The 21,133-nt window shown below is 49.8% G+C and overlaps 1 protein-coding gene across 4 annotated transcripts in view; it reads left to right on the forward strand.

Annotated features, from left to right (window-relative positions):
* Positions 1-5,585: 5,585 nt before the first annotated feature.
* MED15 (mediator complex subunit 15) overlaps positions 5,586-21,133 on the forward strand; it is an 80,211-nt gene continuing 64,663 nt past the window's right edge. Inside the window, exon 1 of one of the 4 annotated variants that reach the window (XM_004063058.5) lies at positions 5,586-6,040. In XM_004063058.5, coding sequence (XP_004063106.2) covers positions 5,973-6,040 — 68 coding nt within the window. In that variant the 5' untranslated portion in view covers positions 5,586-5,972. The remainder of the gene's footprint in view (positions 6,041-21,133) is intronic. The other 3 variants (XM_004063059.5, XM_055375008.2, XM_055375010.2) reach the window with 3 other exon arrangements.

Raw genomic sequence — 21,133 nt, forward strand, 5'->3', positions numbered from 1 at the left:
CTCCCACAACACTTGGGAATTCTGGGAGATACAATTCAAGTTGAGATTTCAGTGCGGACACAGTCAAACCATATCAGCACCAGTGGATGGACAGACCCAGGATGCATTTCTTTTCTTTTCTTTTCTTTTTTTTTTTTTTTGGAAACGGAGTGCCACACTGTCGCCCAGGCTTGGAGTGCAGTGGCTCCATCTCTGCCCACTGCAGCCTCCCCCTCCTGGGTTCAAGCGATCCTCCTCCCGCCTCAACCTCCTGAGTAGCTGGGATTACCAGCATGTGCCACAACACCCAGCTACTTTTTGTATTTTTAGCAGAGATGGGGTTTGGCAATGTTGGCCAGGCTGGTCTCAAACTCCTGACCTCAAGTGATCTGCCTGCCTCAGCCTCCCAAAGTGCCAGGATTACAGGCATGAGCCATTGCGTCCAGCCCCAGGATACATTTGTAAAGGCTGGATTCAGGACAATTTCTAAAACTGTGCACCAAGATGACACTGTCAACTTACACGTCCAAGAATGTTGGAGTGAGCAAGACGTGAGAGATTCATAGAGATGGCATATGATACTGGTATTAAAATTGTCTGGTTTTTTTTTTTCTTTTCTTGAGATGGAGTCTCGCTCTGCTGCCCAGGCTGGAGTGCAGTGGCACGATCTCGGCTCACTGCAAGCTCCACCTCCCAGGTTCACACCATTCTCCTGCCTCAGCCTCCGGAGTAGCTGGGACTACAGGCGCCCGCCACCATGCCCGGCTAATTTTTTTGTGTTTTTAGTAGAGACGGGGTTTCACCGTGTTAGCCAGGATGGTCTGATCTCCTGACCTCATGATCCACCCGCCTCGGCCTCCCAAAGTGTTGGGATTACAGACGTGAGCCACCACGCCCAGCCAAAATTGCCTTTTAAATCTGTTACATTGGCTGGGCGCAGTGGCTCACGCCTGTAATCCCAGCACTTTGGGAGGCTGAGGCGGGTGGATCACGAGGTCAGGAGATCAGACCATCCTGGCTAACACGGTGAAACCCCGTCTCTACTAAAAATACAAAAAAATTAGCCAGGCATGGTGGCGGGCGCCTGTAGTCCCAGCTACTCGGGAGGCTGAGGCAGGAGAATGGTGTGAACCCGGGAGGTGGAGCTTGCAGTGAGCCGAGATCGTGCCACTGTACTCCAGCCTGGGTGACAGAGCGAGACTCCGTCTCAAAAAAAAAAAAAAAAAAGTTACATTTGGTTGTATATAGATTTACCATGATGTAATTCTGTAATCAAAATTATAATTAAATTTTAATGAAAATGTTAGTTAATAATAAATTAATACTTATGAAAATGCTTAGGCACTAACATTAGGTTTACAACACAGGATCCAAATGGCATCTACGGCATGATCCATTACATTTTTTTGTTATTTTTTGGGTTTTTTTTTTGAGACAGAGTCTCACTCTGTTGCCCATGCTTGAGTGCAGTGGTGCCATCTCGGCTCACTGCAACCTCCGCCTTCTGGGTTCAAGCGATCCTCCTGCTTCAGCCTCCCAAGTAGCTGGGATTACAGACATGAGCTACCACGCCCAGCTAATTTTTGTATTTTTAGTAGAAAGGGGGTTTCACCATGTTGCCCAGAGTGCTCTCGAACTCCTGACCTCAGGTGATCCGCCCATCTTGGCCTCCCAAAGTGCTGGGATTACAGGTGTGCACCACTGCGCCTGGCCCCCATTACAGTTTTTAAACGAACAGAGAGGACAAGAAAATTTACCAAAATATTGACAATCCTGCCTCTGGATGATGGGATTCATAATGTTTGGGCCTTTCTAAAGTTTCTACCATGTATGGCTTTTAGAAACAATAACCGTTGGGCACAGTGGCTCATGCCTGTAATCCCAGCACTTTGGGAGGCCGAGGCTGGTGGATTGCCTGACCTCAGGAGTTCGAGATCAGCCTGGGCAACACAGTGAAACCCTGTCTCTACTAAAATACAAAAAATTAGCCAGGCATGGCGGTGCGTGCCTGTAGTTCCAGCTACTCGGGAAGCTGAGGCAGGAGAATTGCTTGAACCCGGGAGATGGAGGTTGCAATGAGCCAAGATTGCACCACTGCACTCCAGCCTGGGCAACAGAGCGAGACTCCATCTCAAAAAAAAAAAAAAAAAAGAAACAATAACCACTCTCTCCCTACCTCCACATACATAAGTGATTACAGGCTCCAGGCCAAACACACAGAGGAGTTACATATGGCTGGTGCTAGGATGGAAGGCGGGGCAGGTCACCACCTCCCAGGGACTGAGTGCCAAAGCAAGGAGGAAGATTGGAGGTGAGGCTGTAGGGAGACAGCCACAGGCTCACAGAGCTTGTGCTAAGCCCTCTAGGGGGAAGCTTGATCTGCCTGGGAAGCTTCCAGCTCCTACCTCCTGCAGAGCCCAGAATGGTGTCCAGGAAATATGTGGCCATTGAGTGGAACCAGCCTTGGCATGGTAGCCTGCAGGAACCCACAGGCTAGAGACATGGCCACATGAGCAGTGAGGATCTCCCCTGAGATGAGGATCCCCAGAACATAGTGTGGGATGCAGGTCTGGCCTCTGCATACCCTCAGCTTCCTCCATCACTTATTCTCAGACATCTAAACCACTAACATCCAGACTGGGGATCCCAGGAGGGTCTACAGTGTCAAGAGAGGGCAAGTCCACTTCAGGATCAACCTTCCTGTGGCCCCTTACTTTACTTGGTCCACCTTTCCAGGTCACCCATCCAGACTGTCACCAGGGATCACTGCCCTGGGCACCAACCCAATGCAGGGACAAGTAGAAAAAGAGCTCTGGGGAAAATACCAAAGGGAATAGTCACTCAATTTTATTGTGATGATAAACTCCTGGCAAAGTTCCAGGCCTCTCTCTGTGTCTGTGAATTATGTGTCTGTGGCTCCATCAACCACAGTGCAGAAGGGGGAGGGTTGTCCTAAGTATCCTATTAACATGTTTGTTTGTTTGTTTGTTTGTTTGAGACAGAGTTTCGCTCTTGTTGCCCAGGCTGCAGTGCAATGGCATAATCTCAGCTCACTGCAACCTCCACCTCCTGGGTTCAAGTGATTCTCGTGCCTCAGCCTCCTGAGTAGCTGGGGTTACAGGCACACACCACCATGCCTGGCTACTTTTGTGTTTTTTAGTAGAGACGGGGTTTCACTATGTTGGCTAAGCTGGTCTCGAACTCCTGACCTCAGGTGATCCACCTGCCTCGGCCTCCCAAAGTGCTGGGATTACAGGCGTGAGCCACCATGCCCAGCCAGAACACAGGACTTTCAAAACTTAAACCTGGGGCTGGGCATGGTGGCTCACACCTGTAATCCCGGCACTTTGGGAGGCCGAGGCAGGCGGATCACCTGTCAGGAGTTCAAGACCAGCCTGGGCAACATGGTGAAACCCCATCTTTACTAAAAAAAAAAAAAAAAAAATACAAAAATGAGTCGGGCGTGGTGGCGCACTGTAGTCCCAGCTACTGGGGAGGCTGAGGCATGAGAATCACTTGAACCCGGGATGGCGGGGACTGCAGTAAGCGGAGATCACGCCACTGCACTCAAGCCTGGCAGACCTAGCGAGACTCTGTCTCAAAAAAAAAGAAAACAAGGCTGGGCGTGGTGGCTCACGCCTGTAATCCCAACACTTTGGGAGGCCAAGGTGGGTGGATCACCAGGTCAGGAGATTGAGAACATCCTGGCCAACATGGTGAAACCCTGTCTCCAGCAAAAATACAAAAATTAGCCAGATGTGGTGCCAGGTGCTTGTAGTCCCAGCTACTCAGGAGGCTGAGGCAGGAGAATCACTTGAACCTGAGAGGCGGAGGATGCAGTGAGCTGAGATCGCGCCACTGCACTCCAGCTTGGGTGACAGAGTGAGACTCTGTCTCAAAAAAAAAAAAAAAACAAGGGCCGGGCGCGGTGGCTCACGCCTGTAATCTCAGCACTTTGGGAGGCCGAGGCAGGCGGATCATGAGGTCAGGAGATCGAGACCATCCTGGCTAACACGGTGAAACCCTGTCTCTACTAAAAATACAAAAAAATTAGCCAGGCATGGTGGCGGGCGCCTGTAGTCCCAGCTACTTGGGAGGCTGAGGCAGGAGAATGGCGTGAACCCGGGAGGCGGAGCTTGCAGTGAGCCAAGATTGTGCCACTGCACTCCAACCTGGGCAACAGAGCAAGACTCCATCTCAAAAAACAAACAAACAACAAAAAAAAAAAACAAAAAAAAACCAAGGAAAAAAACACTAAAACCTTGGATGTCCTGGGCAACCCCAGACAAGATGATCACTCTAGATAGAGTTTTTGAAAATTAGTTTTCAGCCTGGCCAAGATGGTGAAACCCTGTCTCTACTAAGGATACAAAAAATTAGCCGGGCTTGGTAGCAGGCACCTGTAATCCCAGCTATTTGGGAGGCTGAGGCAGGAGAATCACTTGAACCCGGGAGGCAGAGGTTGCAGTGAGCCGAGATGGCACCACAGCACTCCAGTCTGGGCAACAGGGCGAGACTCCATCTAAAAAAAAAAAAATTAGTTTTGCCACCGGGCACGGTGGCTCATGCCTGTAATCCCAGGAGGCTGAGGTAGGTGGATCACCTGAGGTCAGGAGTTCGAGACCAGCCTGGCCAACGTGGTGAAACCCTGTCTCTACTAAAAATACAAAAATTAGCCAGGCATGGTGGGGTATGCTTGTAATCCCAGCTACTGGGGAAGCTGAGGTGGGAGAATTGCGTGAACCCAGGAGGCAGAGGTTGCAGTGAGCTGAGATGGCACCACTGCACTCCAGCCTGGCCAACAAGGGCTAAATTCTATCCCCCCCCCCCCAAAAAAAATAATGATTTTGGGAGTATTAGAGCAGAAAACGTTTGAAAACATGAACAGCTCTCACATCAACACAAGACCTGAAACTCTGTTGGCAAGAGAGGCCTCTTTGGGGAGAGTGCTCACTCCTCTCCCACCCACTCTCTACCACCCTCAACCTCCTGTCTGGGGCACAGTAACAAGGGGTGTAAGGGGTGTACAGTGCCTAGCAGGGGCCTGGCACTTAGGCTTCAGTAGGTGCCAGTCCACAGTCTCTTGAGGCCCATGTTGGTTGGTGTCCACCTGGTGCTTATTGACCACTTGGGCTCCAGATTTTCCTCATGTCACCTCCCTCCCCAGGGTAGCAGATAAAGGCCCCATAGTTCCAAGAAGGCAGAACTTTTACATTCCTAAAAGCATTCTCAGGCCCCCATAACCCCTCATCCCACCTTCAGCTCGCTCACCTTCACCTGTCAAATTCGTTTGACATCTGGCCTCCAGCAACTAGCTAGGCTGAGTTCTCCATGAAGGGGACGTGGCTGCTGGTCAAAAGGGAAAGCCCATGTCTAAAAATTAATTAACGTGGTTTAGGGGCCTCACATTCCCAACCCCCAAATACAGCCATTGGTGAGATGTGAGATTCAAAAAATCGAAGAGTGAAGCGGTGATGAGAGTCCATCTGGTCGCTCTTCGGATGCGGCGCTAGCAGGCAGTTGCATGAAAGCAGATCCCAGATCAGGTTGCACTGGCACACAGTAGGTACCCACACATATCTGATAAATAAACACTCTCTCCCTAGCATTACTATAGATAGCTGGCAGCTTGGCCCGGCATCCCGGAGGGGTCTGGATCTCAGGGACTAGATAAGGCCAGCACACTGAAGAGTTGCAGAAAATGCAGGCGGTAGGCGCAGGTCTGCTGCGGGAGCACCTGCCGTGTCCGACAGCGGCACTGGAAGAGGGGCGTGTGTCTCCTAGGCGGGCGGAACCGAGACGGCTTCGTCCCCGGCGGGGAACTTCATTTCCCACAGGCCTGTGCGCGAGACTCTATTTCCCACAAGCCCTCCTTTACTTCCGGCTCGGCCGAGGCACTGCGGACGGCTTCCGGGTTTGGGCCTGGCTCTGTGACTGAGGCGGCGGCGGTGGCGGCCAAGCGGGATACGGGCGGCGGGAGCTGGGGAGCAGGCATGGACGTTTCGGGGCAAGAGACCGACTGGCGGAGCACCGCCTTCCGGCAGAAGCTGGTCAGTCAAATGTGAGTAGTGGTCGGGGCAGGGGGCTGGATTGTGGGACCTTCCTCCTTAGCGTGGCGGGCGAGGCCAGGGCCGGACCCGTGAGAAACCTACGGCGCCGGGAGACAGAAGGCGCCGGGGACTTGCGTGGGTCCCAGGGCTCGGGCCCCCCCGTCTGTCCCCTCCGTTCCCGACATGGACTGCTCGTTTGCTTTCCTGGGGCCGAGCTCTGCAAACCAACGAGCCCTGGCTTATGAATCATCGTCTTGAGCTTTCTCATTCGTCATTTGTGTGCTTTGGGTGCAGACTTTCCCCCGCTTTTTGAACCACACTGAATAGGGAAAGGGAGAGAGGCAGCCGGCTGTAGTGGGTTTAGCAGGGCTGGGTGCTTCATGGTTTCTCTTCCAGAAAAGCGCATCAACGGTGAAAGAAAGTGATGGGAGGAGGGTGGATGTAAGATGAGATTGGGAAGGTAGTTGTTTGGGGTGTGGGCGGTGGGACGGAGGATCTGAGGGTGACCCCCCGAAGGAATGGGGACTTTGCCGAAGGATGGCAGGAAGCCGCTGTCAGGAAGCGATCGTAGTTTCTGGAGGAGAGCGTGAAGAGCTGGGGTCAGTGGCCCCGCTCAGAGGAACTCTAGCCCCTCACCACCGACTGCTTGTTTCTATTAGCAGTTTTTTTCATGCGCGTCCGTGTGAAGAGACCACCAAACAGGCTTTGTGTGAGCAATAAAGCTGTTTATTTCACCTGGGTGCAGGTGGGCTGAGTCCGAAAAGAGAGTCAGTGAAGGGAGATGGGGGTGGGGCCGTTTTATAGGATTTGGGAAGGTAATGGAAAATTACAGTCAAGGGGGGTTGTTCTCTGGTGGGCAGGGGTGGATCTCACAAAGCACATTCTCAAGGGTGGGGAGAATTACAAAGAACCTTCTTAAGGGTGGGGGAGATTACAAAGTACATTGATCAGTTAGGGTGGGGCAGGAACAAATCACAATGGTGGAATGTCATCAGTTAAGGCTGTTTTTACTTCTTTTGTGGATCTTCAGTTACTTCAGGCCATCTGGATGTATATGTGCAAGTCACAGGGGATGCGATGGCCTGGCCTGGGCTCAGAGGCCTGACAGTTTTTAACTGAGCTTATTGGCGTGTTGTGCTCGCCACAGATTTGCCTGAGACACAGCCCCTTTCCTGAGGGATGGCATCCTCGGTAAAGGAACCGTCACAGCGCAGTCTTGTCAGTCTGTAATGTGTATACTGCAGGGGTTTCTTGCGAAGCGGCGGTTAACTTGAGCAGACCAGGGGCAGTCTAGTGAGTAGGTGACGAATAAATTGAGTCCTAGAAAGACAAGTAGGAGTGTGAATAGCCACCATTCCAAGCTGAGGAGTTAGGAAACATGAGCATTTACTGCGTGGAGGGAGGACCTTGTAGGCTGAGAGTTCTGGGGCTCGAGGAGTAAGAGAGCCCAGGAGATGATGGAATGAGGGTGAGCAGGTACTAGCACTTTAGTGGGGGTGTTGTGCCAAGGAATTGAGCCTGTGTTTGGCATGTGGCATTCTTTGGAGTAGTGAAATGCCAGTGTTGGGAATATCCCTAGAGTCCCTGGAGATGGATACAGGGCAGAGAAGAGAGACCAGTTAAGCTATTAAGAGAGTTTGAACATTTGGAGGGAGTAGGGAACCTGTCCTTTTTCATCCTTGTATTCTCACTGCTAGCTCACTGCCTGCCACATTGCTCCGTAAAATGATTGTGGCATGACCTAGTCGGGCGGGAGATTATAAAGGCCTACGTTAGACAGTGGTAGAAACTGAAAGAGGAAGACAGATTCCAGAGGAGGGGGAACGTAGACAATTCTTGATGACTAACTGGATGGAGGGGGGTGGGGTGTGGGGTGAAGCATTGTGGAAGGAAGGAAGCCGGGCTGAATGCTGGGAAACCTTTCAGTACAGTGGAAAGAGTAGGGACTGTAGAGTTAGTAGCTATGGGCTTTGGGAAGAATAGCCTTGGGATATTTCTGGGGATATTGCACAATCAGTGAACAGTGTTTTACTGATACAATATAGTTATCTGTAGGTGAAAACTTGAGAGATATCCTACTTCAGGGTTCCTGCAAGAAAAGTCCCCAGGGCAAGGGTTCTTCTCTGGGAAAGCCCAGAATTAAGAACTGGAAGGGTGAGTTGTCATCAAAGAAAATGGGGGTAGGGGAAGTGTTAGAGGGCTGGGAGGGTGATTGAAGAGTTTATGGGTGTTGAGTGACTGGATACTTCATAACTCAGCTTTATCTTGCTTCCGGGAGAATTGAGTTCTTTATTTTTTTCGAGATTGCTGTTTGTGTATTTTTCTGTTGCTGCTCTAACAAATTACCACAAGTTTAGCATCTTAAAACAACACACCTTTGGCCAGGCGTGGTGGCTCATGCCTGTAATCCCAGCACTTTGGGAGACTGAGGCAGGCGGATCACGAGGTCAAGAGACTGAGACCCATCCTGGCCAACACGGTGAAACCCTATCTCTACTAAAAATCCAAAAATTAGCTGGATGTGATGGCGCACACCTGTAGTCCCAGCTACTCAAGAGTCTGAGGCAGGAGAATTGCTTGAACCCGGGAGGCGGAGGTTGCAGTGAGCTGAGATCGCGCCACTGCTATCCCGCCTAATGACAGAGCGAGACTCCATCTCAAAAACAAACAAACAAAAAACACACATTTATCATCTGGTAGTTTCTGTAGGTCAGAGGTCCAAGTAGGTTCCACTAGGTCTCCTGCTATCAAGGCCTATCAAGGCTGAAATCAAGATGTTGGCAGGGTGCATTTCTTACTGAATGCCTTGGGGTGGAACTTGCTTGCAAGCCCATTTATGCTGTTGGCCATGTTCAGTTCCTTGAGCTTGTAGGACTGAGGTGCCTTCTTTCCTTACTGGCTGTTAGCCAGGAGTCAGTCTTTGTTCCCAGAAGCTGCCCGAATTCCTTCTCATGCTTTTTATGTGTCTCCCTCCAGCGAGGGCCAGTTCTTTTGCCACATCTCTCTGATTTCAGCTAGAGAAAATATCCTGCTTTTCAGGGCTCAGATTAGATTTAGTGCACTCAGAGAAGCCAGGATAATCTCTTTATTTTAAAGTTTGTAATTGTAATTACATCTGCAGAATTCCTTTTGCCATGTAATGTAGCATATTCACAAGTTCTAGGGATTAGGCACGAGATGGGCATTCTCCTACCACAGCTGGGAGGAGCAGTTTCAGAGGTTGCCTTCCCTAGGTGATGTGGGTGTTCTCAGTTCTCAAATTTGTCTGTTTTCTCTCTAGGGTTCACTTTCTCTCTAGGGTTCACGTTGAAAGTCGTGATTCTTGGTGCCTTGATTTATTGTGCTCATAGGGTTAAAAAAAGATTTGCATTAGAATTCTAGACATACCTTTAACTCTTAACTTCCTCCCATGTTTTTATACTGTTGTTTAAATTTGGCCATTTTGGGAAATGCTTTATACCCAGGTAATTTATAGTTGATGAAGGGATAGAGAAAGTGTCTTGCTTGTGGCACCGTGACTCACACCTGTAATCCCAGCACCCTGGGAGGCTGAGATCTGGGACTACTTGAGTCCAGGAGTTTGAGACCAGCCTAGGTAACATAAACAAATACAACAATCAGCTGGGTGTGGTGGCGTGCACCCGTAGTCCCAGCTACTCTGGAGGCTGAGGTGGGGGGATCGCTTGAGCCTGGGAGGTCGAGGCTGCAGTGAGCGACGTTCACACCACTGCACTCCAACCTGGGCCACAGAGCAAGACCCTTCTCAAAAAAAGAAAAAAAAAAAGCATTCTGAGTTTTGACAGAGGAGAAAACATCTGATGGTTACTTATCTGTCTCTAGCAAGAGCCTAGGGAACAATTCCCCAGAGCGTGAGCTGGTATATAGTCTAGTCTCCTGGCTCCCACTGAGAAAAAGGGATTTTGAGTTGAGACTGGCTATGACTAGACAGCCATTGCAGGGACTCTCCAGTTCAGCCTCTGAGCCCTCCACTGCCTCCACCTCATCTGGGCCCATTCTGGGCTGTGGTCTCCTGCTCTCTTCCCAGTCCCATCCTTCTTCCCCCAACAGCACAAGTGAGGGTGAGGCCTAAAGTGTAGCCACTGCCCTGCTGCAGAACAATCAGTGACTTTTCTTAGCATTAGAATAAAACTCCAGATGTCCCACCCTCCGAGCCCCTCACCCTGACCTGGTATAGTCATCTCTTCTCCTACCCCCACCCTGTTCTGACCTCTCTGGTCTTTCAGCTTCTTGAACATTCTAAGCTTTTTTTTTTTTTTTTTTTTTTTGAGACAAGATCTTGCTCTGTGGCCCAGGTTAGAGTGCAGTGGTACGATGATAGCTCACTGCAGACTTGACCTCCCAGGGTCAAACGATCCTCCCACTGTAGCCTTCTGAGTAGCTGGGACTACAGGCACACACCACCACGCCTGACTGATTTTTATATTTTTTGTAGAGATGAGGTTTCACCATGTTGCCCAGACTGGTCTTGAACTCCTGGGTTCAGATGATCCTCCCTACTAGCCTTCCAAAGCACTGGGATTACAGATGTGAGCCACTATGCCTGGCCCCTGAGCTCTTTCTTTTTAACCAATTTATTATCAAGTGTTTAAGGTGTTGAAAAATGAGCAGACTCCTCCCCACCACTGTATTCATGACTAGCTCCTTCTTTTAGGTGTCTGCTCAGTATCAGATACTCAGAGGATCCTTCCCTGCTTGATCTAAAGTTGGTCACCGCCTCTGATATGTTTTATCTCAGCCCTTTTTAGTTTCCCATAGGACCTCATACCTATGAAGCTTGGTGCCTGGTATACAAAACACTTGTTGAGGAGTGGAATAGTATTTTCTTGGGGGCTGTGTGAGTCACCTCTTTTTTTTTTTTGAGATGGAGTCTCGCTCTGTTGCCCACGCTGGAGTGCAGTGTCACAATCCCAGCTCACTGCAAGCTCCGCCTCCCAGGTTCACGCCATTCTCCTGCCTCAGCCTCCGGAGTAGCTGGGACTACAGGCGCCCGCCACCACGCCCAGCTAATTTTTTTTTTTTTTTTTGAGACGGAGTCTCACTCTGTTTCCCAGGCCGGAGTGCAATGGTGTGATCTCGGTTCCTTCAACCTCTTCCTCCCGGGTTCAAGCGATTCTCCTGCCTCAGCCTCCCGAGTAGCTGGGGTTACAGGCATGCGCCACCAGGCCCAGCTAATTTTTGTATCTTTAGTAGAGACAGGGTTTCACCATGTTGGTCAGGCTGGTCTCGAACTCCTGACCTCGTGATCCACCCGCCTCAGCCTCCCAAAGTGCTGAGATTACAGAAGTGAGCCACCGTGCCCAGCCGGGTCACCTCTTGTATTACAGTGGCATTCTTTATTTTTTTATTTTTTTAAGAGACAGGGTCTTGCTTTGTCACTTGGGCTAGAGTGCAGGTGGTATGATCATAGCTCACTGCAGCCTCAAACTCCTGGACTCAAGTGATTCTCCTGTGCAGTGGTATTCTTTACCTGAACCAATGTACATTGTGAAGCTCTGGAGCCCCTGCTGCTCCACTTGTTACACTTGTTAGCCTTTCTTTTTCTTTCTTTTTTTTTTTTTTTTTGAGACAGAGTCTCGCCCTGTGGCCCAGGCTGGAGTGCATTGGTGCGATCTCAGCTCACTGCATCCTCTGCCTCCCGGGTTCAAGCAGTTCTCTGCCTCAGCCTCCAGAGTAGCTGGGATTACAGGCACCCGCCACCACACCTGGCTAATTTTTGTATTTTTAGTAGAGACGGGGTTTCACCATCTTGGTCAGGCTGGTCTTGAACTCCCAACCTCATGACCCACCTGCCTCGGCCTCCCAAAGTGTTGGGATTACAGGCGTGAGCCACTGCACCTGGCCTAGCCTTTCTTAATCGTGTCCCTCATCAATGAAATGGTAGGAAGCCAATCTGTTTTACAGGTGTGGTAGAAGGGAAAAATGAAGAGACCTCTGTACAAGCCTTTGCAGAGGTCTTGGGACTCAGTGGTGAGCTCCCTGCCACCACCTCCTGTGCCCTTGCAGGAGTAGGAGATTCTATAGTCTTGGAGAATGAGGGTGATACCCCGATACCCCAAGCCTGGTTAGGGAAATTGATGACCCTTATTGGAGCCTGTGGGGAGGTAGTTGGGAAATTGTTAGTAGCTTCATGTTGGCATTTTCTTTTTTGAGACAGAATCTTGCTCTCTCCCCCAGGTTGGAGTGCAGTGGCATGATCTTGGCCCACTGTAACCTCTGGCTCCCAGGCTTAAGCGATCCTCCCACCTCAGCATTCCCAAGTAGCTGGTACTACAGATGCATGCCACCAGGCCCAGCTAATTTTTGTATTTTGTGTAAGAGACAGGGTTTCACCATGTCTCCCAGGCTGGTCTTGATCTCCTGGGCTCAAGCGATCCACCTGCCTCAGCCTCCGAAAGGGCTAGGATTACAGGTGTGAGCCACCGTGCTTGCCTTTGTTGACTCTTTATTGAACATCTACTCTCCCTGCACAAACTGCAGGATAAGCCACCCTTAGAACCAATTTAACTGGCCTTTTTGGGGCTTGGACCTTCCTCATGGGATTGCTGGGTTAATGTTGAGCCTGTCTCTGGGCTATAGGCTCTCAGAGAACAAGAGTGCATCTGCAATGACTAGTGCTGCACTTGTCATACAGGTTTGTAGAAAATATTTAAGCTGTGAATGGACAAAAGTACCTTATCAGCTATTTTCTTTCAATTCTTTTTGGTTTTTCTGTGATCCTATTCTTGAGACTTTTATCCCTCCCACCCCTCTGTACAGCAGATTGCACATATAAAGATTATAGATGTCCATTGGGCAAAACAATACAGAGAGGAGGTGACACAGCTGGGGAAGGACAGTCCAGTATCTGATGAAGTGCCAGAAGGGGCTTAGGGGGAGCATGGAATGGAGCTGGAACTGCCAGGTCAGCCACCTCTTCTAGTGAAGCCTCCAGAGAGACGTGAGCTCCAAGTAAGACAACACAAGGAACAAAACATACAACTGAACAGCAACTTCCAAGGGTCTGGAGAGGTCTTCAGAAGGATAGGGAGTGCCCTTAAACTTGCAAGCCCAGATTCTGCCTGTGGGTCATAGTCCTTGCCATAGGAAGAAGCCAGTGAGTCAGCCTTGGCAGAGCTTTTTCTGTGGCTTTTCCCACTCACAGCTCTGTGCCCTTCTGGTGCAGCTCCAGCCCTTGTTTTCCAGCTTCATAGCCTGGTTGTCACATAAGTGGCTGCACTGGCTTACAGGTGTCTGTGTATAACCTATTGCTAGAATGTCCATTCCTTGAGGCTAGGGGCCCTGTCTGTCCCTCTCTTCACATTCATAGCCCCAGTGCCCCATAGGGCTGCTCCTGATGGGCAAATAGGAAGTGGTTGTTGAGCCTCTAGGCCAGTCGTGACAGTGACCTGAGGGGACTTGAGCCCTCAGTCACCTGCTCAGGAGTTCAGGGCTTTCTCAACAGCAGCTGACGTGCGGCAGGCATGCTATGCCAAGCCCTGTTGCAGGAGTTGACAGATGTTGACTCATCCCCTCTTCATGCTTGCTTTGTCAGTAGATGTACATGTTACTCACATTTATAAGATGAGGAAAATGAGACCTAGAGGAGAGGCCACTGCTGCTTAGAGTTACTCTACATGTTGTAAATCAGGGGTGTCCAGTCTTTTGGCTTCCCTGGGCCACGTAGGAAGAAGAATTGTTTTGGGCCACACATAAGATACACTAACACTAATGATAGCTGATGAGCTAAAAAAAAAAAAATTGCCAAAAAATCTCATAATAAAGTTTACGAAGGCTGGGCGCAGTGGCTCACGCCTATAATCCTAGCACTTTGGGAGGCTAAGGTGGGTGGATTGCTTGAGGTCAGGAGTTTGAGACCAGTCTGGGCAACATGGTGAAACCCCATTTCTACTAAAAATACAAAAATTAGCTGGGCGTGGTGGCGGGCACCTGTAGTCCCGGTGGGTAGGCTGAGGCAGGAGAATCGCTTAAACCCGGGAGGCAGAGGTTGCAATGAGCCAAGGTCGCGCCACTGCACTCCAGCCTGGCGACAGAGTGAGACTCAGTCTCAAAAAAAAAAACAAAATATATAGACCAACCTGGCCAAGATAATAAAACCTCGTCTCTACTAAAAATACAAAAATTAGCCAGGCATAGTGGTGCACACCTGTAGTCCCAGCTACTTGGGAGGCTGAGGTAGGAGAATCGCTTGAACCTGAGAGGAGGAGGTTGCAGTGAATCAGGATCACGCCACTTCACTCTAGCTGGTGACAGAGCAAGACTCTGTCTCAAAACAAACAAACAAAAAAAATTAAAAATAAATAAGTAGGTTGGGCGCGGTGGCTCACGCCTGTAATCCCAGCACTTTGGGAGGCTGAGGCGGGCGGATCACCTGAGGTCAGGAGTTCCAGGCCAGCCTCAACATGGAGAAACCCTGTCTCTACTAAAAATACAAAATTAGCTGGGCATGGTGGTACATGCCTGTAATCCCAGCTACTCAGGAGGCTGAGGCAGGAGAATTGCTTGAACCTGGGAGGCAGAGGTTGCGGTGAGCCGAGATCACGCCATTGCACTCCAGCCTGGGCAACAAGAGCGAAACTCCGTCTCAATAAATAATAATATAATAATAATAATAATAAATAAGTAAATAAACGAATGGTTGCTGAACCACAGCAGGACAAGACAGACAAACTCCTTTTTTTTGTTTTTGTTTTTTGGACCCTAACAGCAGAGGTAGAGCCAGCCAGCAAGCCCCTTTTGATCTTTGGCCTCTGCCAACCAGTACCCCCCAGACCTTAACCCCCAGTCCTACCAGTTCCCTTTTGTAAGTGACCCCACATGCCTACCACAGTTGCAGGCCCTGACATCCACCCTGACCAGAGGTCTTCCAGCTATTACTGCTGTTTGTGATGCTGTGGCTGTGGCCAGTCAAGGACCCATGCTGGGCATCCCGAGGTAGGAAGGACCATGACCACGTGATTATCTCCCTGCCACTATCATGGCAGGGCTGTGGGGTACTAGCCTCCTTTAAAGCATTCCTTGGGACAGTAATTTCTGTTAAATATCTGGAGGGCAAACATTTTAAGTAATTTTAATGAATTTTTAAAAATTCAAAATGAAAAATTTAAATCATAAAACCAAATAGAAGAAAGACCCCTATGTCCGTATATGCACCACTCTGCTTCAGTGATTATCAACTCTTGTCTCATGTACTTGACCTCCACACAATTATTACTATTTTTTGAGAAAGGGTCTTGTTATGTTGCCCAGGCTGGAGTGCAGCAGTACGATCATAGCTCACTGCAGCCTCCAACTCCTGGGCTTAAGTGATCTTCCTGCCTTAGCTTCCCAAGTAGCTGGGACTAAGGGTAGGAGCCACCATGCTGGCTAATTTTCTTATTTATTTATTTTTTTTGGTAGAGACCAGGTCTTGGTTTGTTGCCCAGGCTGGTCTTGAACTCTTGGCCTCAAGTGATCCTCCTGCCTTTGCCTCCCAAAGTGTTGGATTACAGGCATGAGCCACTACGCCTGGCTGTCCCCAGTTATTTTGATGCCCAGACTGTTTTAGTGGCTGCCCACTGTCTGTGGATTCTGTTCTTAGTCTTGATCCTTCGTGCAGTGTCTGCACCTGCCTGCCAGTTCCTTGACCTGTGCTCCATCATACCAAGCTGGCAGTGGATCCTCAGACAATCTCAGTTCTTACTCCCTGCTCTGTGTCCAGTTTGTTTGCCTACCTAAAAGATCCTTCCTTTTCGTGGCTGAGCGGTGCAGCCGTTCTCCAAGGAGACTGGGCCTTCTGCTGCCCCCACCTCCCTGCTCTTTTCGCTGCCCCCACCCCGCTGCTCTTTTCACAGGCTTGGTGAGGAGTTTCCAGGTTGCACTTGGTTTGTTTGAAGGCTTATCTCCTCCTAGTCTGAACTCGTCAGGGCAGGAACTTGAATCAATCATTTCCTGCCTCTCAGGAGTGCTGTAGCAGGGGGATTCCTAGATCTGTCCAGTGCCAGTTTCCTGAGTACTGCTGCAGGCCCATTTCAGCTGCTATGGTGATGGGGGCTGTCCTGAGGGGACATTCACCTCAGGTAGAGATGGCAGAAACACCACAGGAAGATGCAACCAGTCAGCTCAGTTGGGGGCACTTAAATTAGATCCATTTTTTTTCTGGAAGGCCTTTTGGCAATACTGTTTATCCCAGTACCTTAAAAATGTCGACTTCCTCCAAGGGCGCAATCAGGAAAGTATTCAAAGCCTGATGGTGATGAGGGTGCTCATTGCCACATCATTGTCTCAGGAGTGGGATTTGTGAAACAGACCAACAGTGGGAGCTTGGTTAGAGTTGTAGCTGCAGGTGATGGGCTCTGTGCTGCTGTTGACATTGACGTGAGGGACTGCCATTATGCGTCAACATCGACAAGCGCTTGTTACCAAGCAGGATGCGTGGTACAGGCTGAGTTTTATTAAACAGATGTCTTTAACTGGTATGAATGATTTTAATTTTTTCTTTGTTTGAGATGGAGTCTCGCTCTGTCGCCCAGGCTTGCATGCCTGGTGACTTCTCTCACCTGGGCCCTCAATGCCAGACCAGCCTTCCCAGGGTGATTCCATCCTTTCCATCCCTGCAAGGGAGCTTGAGGCCCTTTCCCTTTCAGTTTGATACTGTCCTTCCAAGTTACCTTTCTTCATATTGGCACGAGAGCTTTGTGCCACACCATGCCCTTTCTGGATGCTGTAGTGGCTGGCTCTTCCTCTGTCTCTGTGACCCTCTTCCCTGGTGAAGCTTTGACCTTGGCTTCATCCCCTCCAGATGACCCCTGATGGTTAGCTCAGCCTGTGGTGGCTCCAGAGCCCTCACTGAGTGCATCCTGACATGAACTGAACAGATTAACTATTTTTTGCCTTGCCAACAGCATTGGAAATTCCTTGAGTGTGGGACCTGGACTCATAGCTCTATGTCTCTTATAGTTCTTAGCACAATATCTTGGCCTAGATGAAGTACATAATAATTATATGTAGGGTTGTGGAAAGCAGTGCTGGCTTTAATTAAAGCCTGCCATGGTTTTGTCCATCAGTGCTGCCTAAACCGTTCTGAACTTCTCATTTTGAACTTTTTTCCCTCACAGCTTGTGATGGTTGATTTTCTTTTTGAGACATTTATTTGTTTGTTTATTTGGCAGGGTCTCACTCTGTCACTCAGGCTGAAGTGCAGTGGCGTGATTGCGGCTCACTGCAACCTCCACCTCTTGGGCTCAAGTGATCCTCCCACGTCAGCCTCCCAAGTAGCTGGGACCACAGGTGTGTGCCTCCATGCCCGGCTAATTTGTGTACTTTTTTGTAGAGTCAGGGTTTTGCCATGTTGTCCAGGCTGGTCTCCAACTGCTGGGCTCAAGCGATCTGCTGCCTCTGCCTCCCAAAGTGCTGGGATTACAGGTGTGAGCCACTGTGCCTGGCCCTGAGACATTTATTTAAAGACAAAGGGGAGTACAGGCTAGAGAACAGAGGGGAATAGAATAGCAGCCAAGGCATAATTACCTCTAAACCATCACCCCATAAGGGAGATGTTCGCCTCAACTTTAGTAATGACTCTCTTTCTAGTCTAGGTGCAGGGCTGTTAATAGAGGCCCCGTGATTGGGTTAAGGGCTTGAGGTGCAATAACTCTGTTATTTAGGGCAGTGAGTCCTTGGAGAAGATGCTTTACCTTCTTTCCAAGCCCCATGTCTCCTTATTTTGAGGGTGTTTTTTTTTTTTCTTTTCTTGAGACAGTCTTGCTCTGTTGCCCAGGCTGGAGTGCAGTGGCCTGACCTCGGCTCACTGGCCTGACCTTGGCTCACTGCAACCTCCGCCTTCCGAGTTCAAGTGATTCTTGTGCCTCACCCTCCTGAGTGGCTGGGATTACAGGCCTGCACCACCACACCTGGCTAATTTTTGTATTTTTATTAGAGATGGGGCTTCACCATATTGGCCAAGCTGGTCTCAAACTTCTGACCTCAGGTGATCTGCCTGCCGCATCCTCCCACAGTGCTGGGATTACAGGCGTGAGCCATTGCATCCGGCCTGAGGTTTTTATTTTGAGAATATTTCAAATGTACAGAGAGTTGCAAGGACAGTAAAAGCACTCAGGCATCCTCTTCCCTGGGATTCACCAGCTCATTCTCACTTATACCATCTTCCCATACTCCCTGGGGGCCTCCTCCTTCTGGGCTTCGTTTCCTTTTATTTGTTTCTGTCTTTTTAATTTTATTTTTTTTTTAATTAGCCCTTCTCTTTGGCAGGATTTGTTCACTTTTAATCCTTGGCCCCAGCAGCTTCTCTGAGCTCTGTGCCTATGAATCTGGGGGAGAGAGAGGGGCTCACACAGGAGTGAAGTGTGAGCTGGAGGGCTGAAGGGGAATGAGGGACATCTGGGCCAAAGGCAGGGGACCAGCAAGGCCCCCACCCCTGGAACTTCTGTTCTTCCCAGCCTACGTACCCCTTGCTGCTTCTTATGTTGGTGGGCTCTGGGGGCTGGGTGAAAGCAGTGCTTGTAGGTTAAGAAGTGACTCATCCCACGTCCCCGCTGCCCTTCTCTTCTGTTCTTTGCTCTTTCCAAGCTTCCTTTCAGTCCTCCTCATCAGACATGACCTTTGAGGAAGTGATCAGTCTGCTATGTGTGAGATGGAGCCCCTGTTGTAAAGTAGAACTCAGGGTTCGTCCTCAGAAGCCTCAGTGGGTCACCATACATCCTGCAAGTGCTGTCAGTCTGCTTTGATTCGTGTGAGGGAGAAGTCTCTGCCAAGTGCTCTGTAGTAGGCATTCAGGCCAACCAAAGAACAGGGCAGGGTCCTGAGGCACAGGCTCAGAGCCCTTGCTTATCTCATGGGGTGTTTAAATTGAGGTATAATCCCTATCACAGTGAACGACACGCATGCTTCCAATCTTGAGTGTGCCACCAGAGAACTGTTGATACTCCCCAGATCTGCACCCAGCCAGGGCAAACTGTGCACCACTCTTCTGACTTCCATGGCCAGCGAGACATTTGCAATCTCTGTGCAATCACACTCTGTGCCATCTTTTTTTCGAGACAGGGTCTCGCCCTGTTGCCCAGGGTAGAGTGCAGTGGTACAGTCTCGGCTAACTGCAGTCTCGACCTCCTGTGGGCTCAAGCAATCTTCCCACCTCAGCCTCCCAAGTAGCTGGTACTACAGGTGTTCACCACCATGCCCTGCTAATTTTTGTGTTTTTTGTAGAGATGGGGTTTTGCCATGTTTCCCAGGCTGGTCTCGAACTCCTGGGCTCAAGCAATCCACCTGCTTCAGCCTCCCAGAGTGCTGGGATTACAGTCCTCTGTGCAATTGTGTGCATCATGTGTGAAATTTATCCTCATTTATCCTCACAGGCAGCAGTTGTTCTATTTTTTTTTTTTTTTTTTTTTGAGATGGAGTCTCACTCTGTTACCCAGGCTGGAGTGCAGTAGCACAATCTTGGCTCCCTGCAACCTCTGCCTCCTAGGTTCCAGCAGTTCTCCTGCCTCAACCTCCCGATTAGCTGGGATTACAGGCACGTACCACCATGCCTAGCTAATTTTTATATTTTTAGTAGAGACTGGGTTTCGCCATGTTGGCCAGGCTGGTCTCGAACTCCTGACCTCAGGGGATCCACCCACCTCGGCCTCCCAAAGTGCTGGGATTACAGGCATGAGCCACCACGCCCAGCCTGTGTTTTTTTTTTTTGAGACGGAGTCTCACTCTGTCGCCTAGGCTGGAGTACAGTGGCGTGATCTTGGCTCACTGCAAGCTCTACCTCCCGGGTTCACACCATTCTCCTGAGTAGCTGGGACTACAGGCGCCCGTCACCACACCCGGCTAATTTTTTTTTTTTTTTGTATTTTTTTTAGTAGAGATGGGGTTTCACCATGTTAGCCAGGATGGTCTCCATCTCCTGACCCCGTGATCCCCCTACCTCGGCCTCCCAAAATGCTGGGATTACAGGCGTGAGCCACTGCGCCTGGCCTTATTTATTTATTTATTTATTTATTTCTGAGACAGAGTCTTTCTCTGTTGCCTAGGCTGGAGTGCGGTGGCTCAGTCTCACCTCACTGCAGCCTCTGCCTCCAGGGTTCACATGATTCTCCCACCTCGGCCTCCAGAGTAGCTGGGACTATAGGCGTGCACCACCATGCCTGGCTAATTTTTGTATTTTTAGTGGAGATGGGGTTTCGCCATGTTGGGCAGGCTGGTGTTGAACTCCTGACCTCAGGTGATCCACCCGCCTTGGCCTCCCAAAATACTGGGATTATAGGCGTGAGCCACCGTGCCCAGCCTGTTCTTGTTTATGACATGTTATTCCATGGAAGACTCTGTTCCAGATAACTCTTTTATTTTGTGCCTAATGAACTTTGGTGTTAGTTCCAGATGTTGGCTACATGAAGGCAACCCCAGGAATGGCTTTGGTCATGTCTTCTGGTAAATATATGCACTTAATTCTCTGGGCTGTGCACCTAGAAGTTAAATAGAGGACTGGGTCAGGGGATGTGTCTCTTAGCATGTTCTGCTGAACACTGTTCCCAAGTGGTACCAGTTTACATTCCCACCAGCAAAATGTGAGGGAGTTCCACTTGCTGGACATCCTTGCCAACACCTGGTATTGTCAAGGAACCTGTCTGTAACAGGCACTCTCGTTGATTTTGAATGCACACTGAAATTTACTGGGTGCAGTGACAGTAGGAAGGGAAAGGATGATTAAAAAAAGAAAAAAAGGAGTGGAAAGGCTGATCTAGGAGGGAGGAAGCTCATAAGGAAATAAGTGGTAGGATTTGGTGATTCCATGTGTGAATGCTCGTATTCCGTGTGCATGCGTATGTGAGCTTGCAGGAGAAAGGGAGGAGGGAGCCACTGGTATGCACTCCACCAGTTCTCGTGCCGCAGCCTCTCTACTGATCTGAGGGCTGGGTGTAAGGTGATGATGTGGGGAGTGGGTGCGGGTGAAATTTCCAACAGTCAGTGGGAGATGGGGGAAGCAAACCTGGGAAGAGCAGCCTGCTGCAGGAGCAAGTGGGTGGGCCGTCCTGGAGGCTGGATGAAACCTGTCTGCCTAGGTGGGGATGGCAGAAGGGGCAGAACAGAGAACTCCAGAG

This window comes from Gorilla gorilla, chromosome 23, assembly GCF_029281585.2.
Source record: "Gorilla gorilla gorilla isolate KB3781 chromosome 23, NHGRI_mGorGor1-v2.1_pri, whole genome shotgun sequence".
Lineage (NCBI taxonomy): Eukaryota > Metazoa > Chordata > Mammalia > Primates > Hominidae > Gorilla > Gorilla gorilla.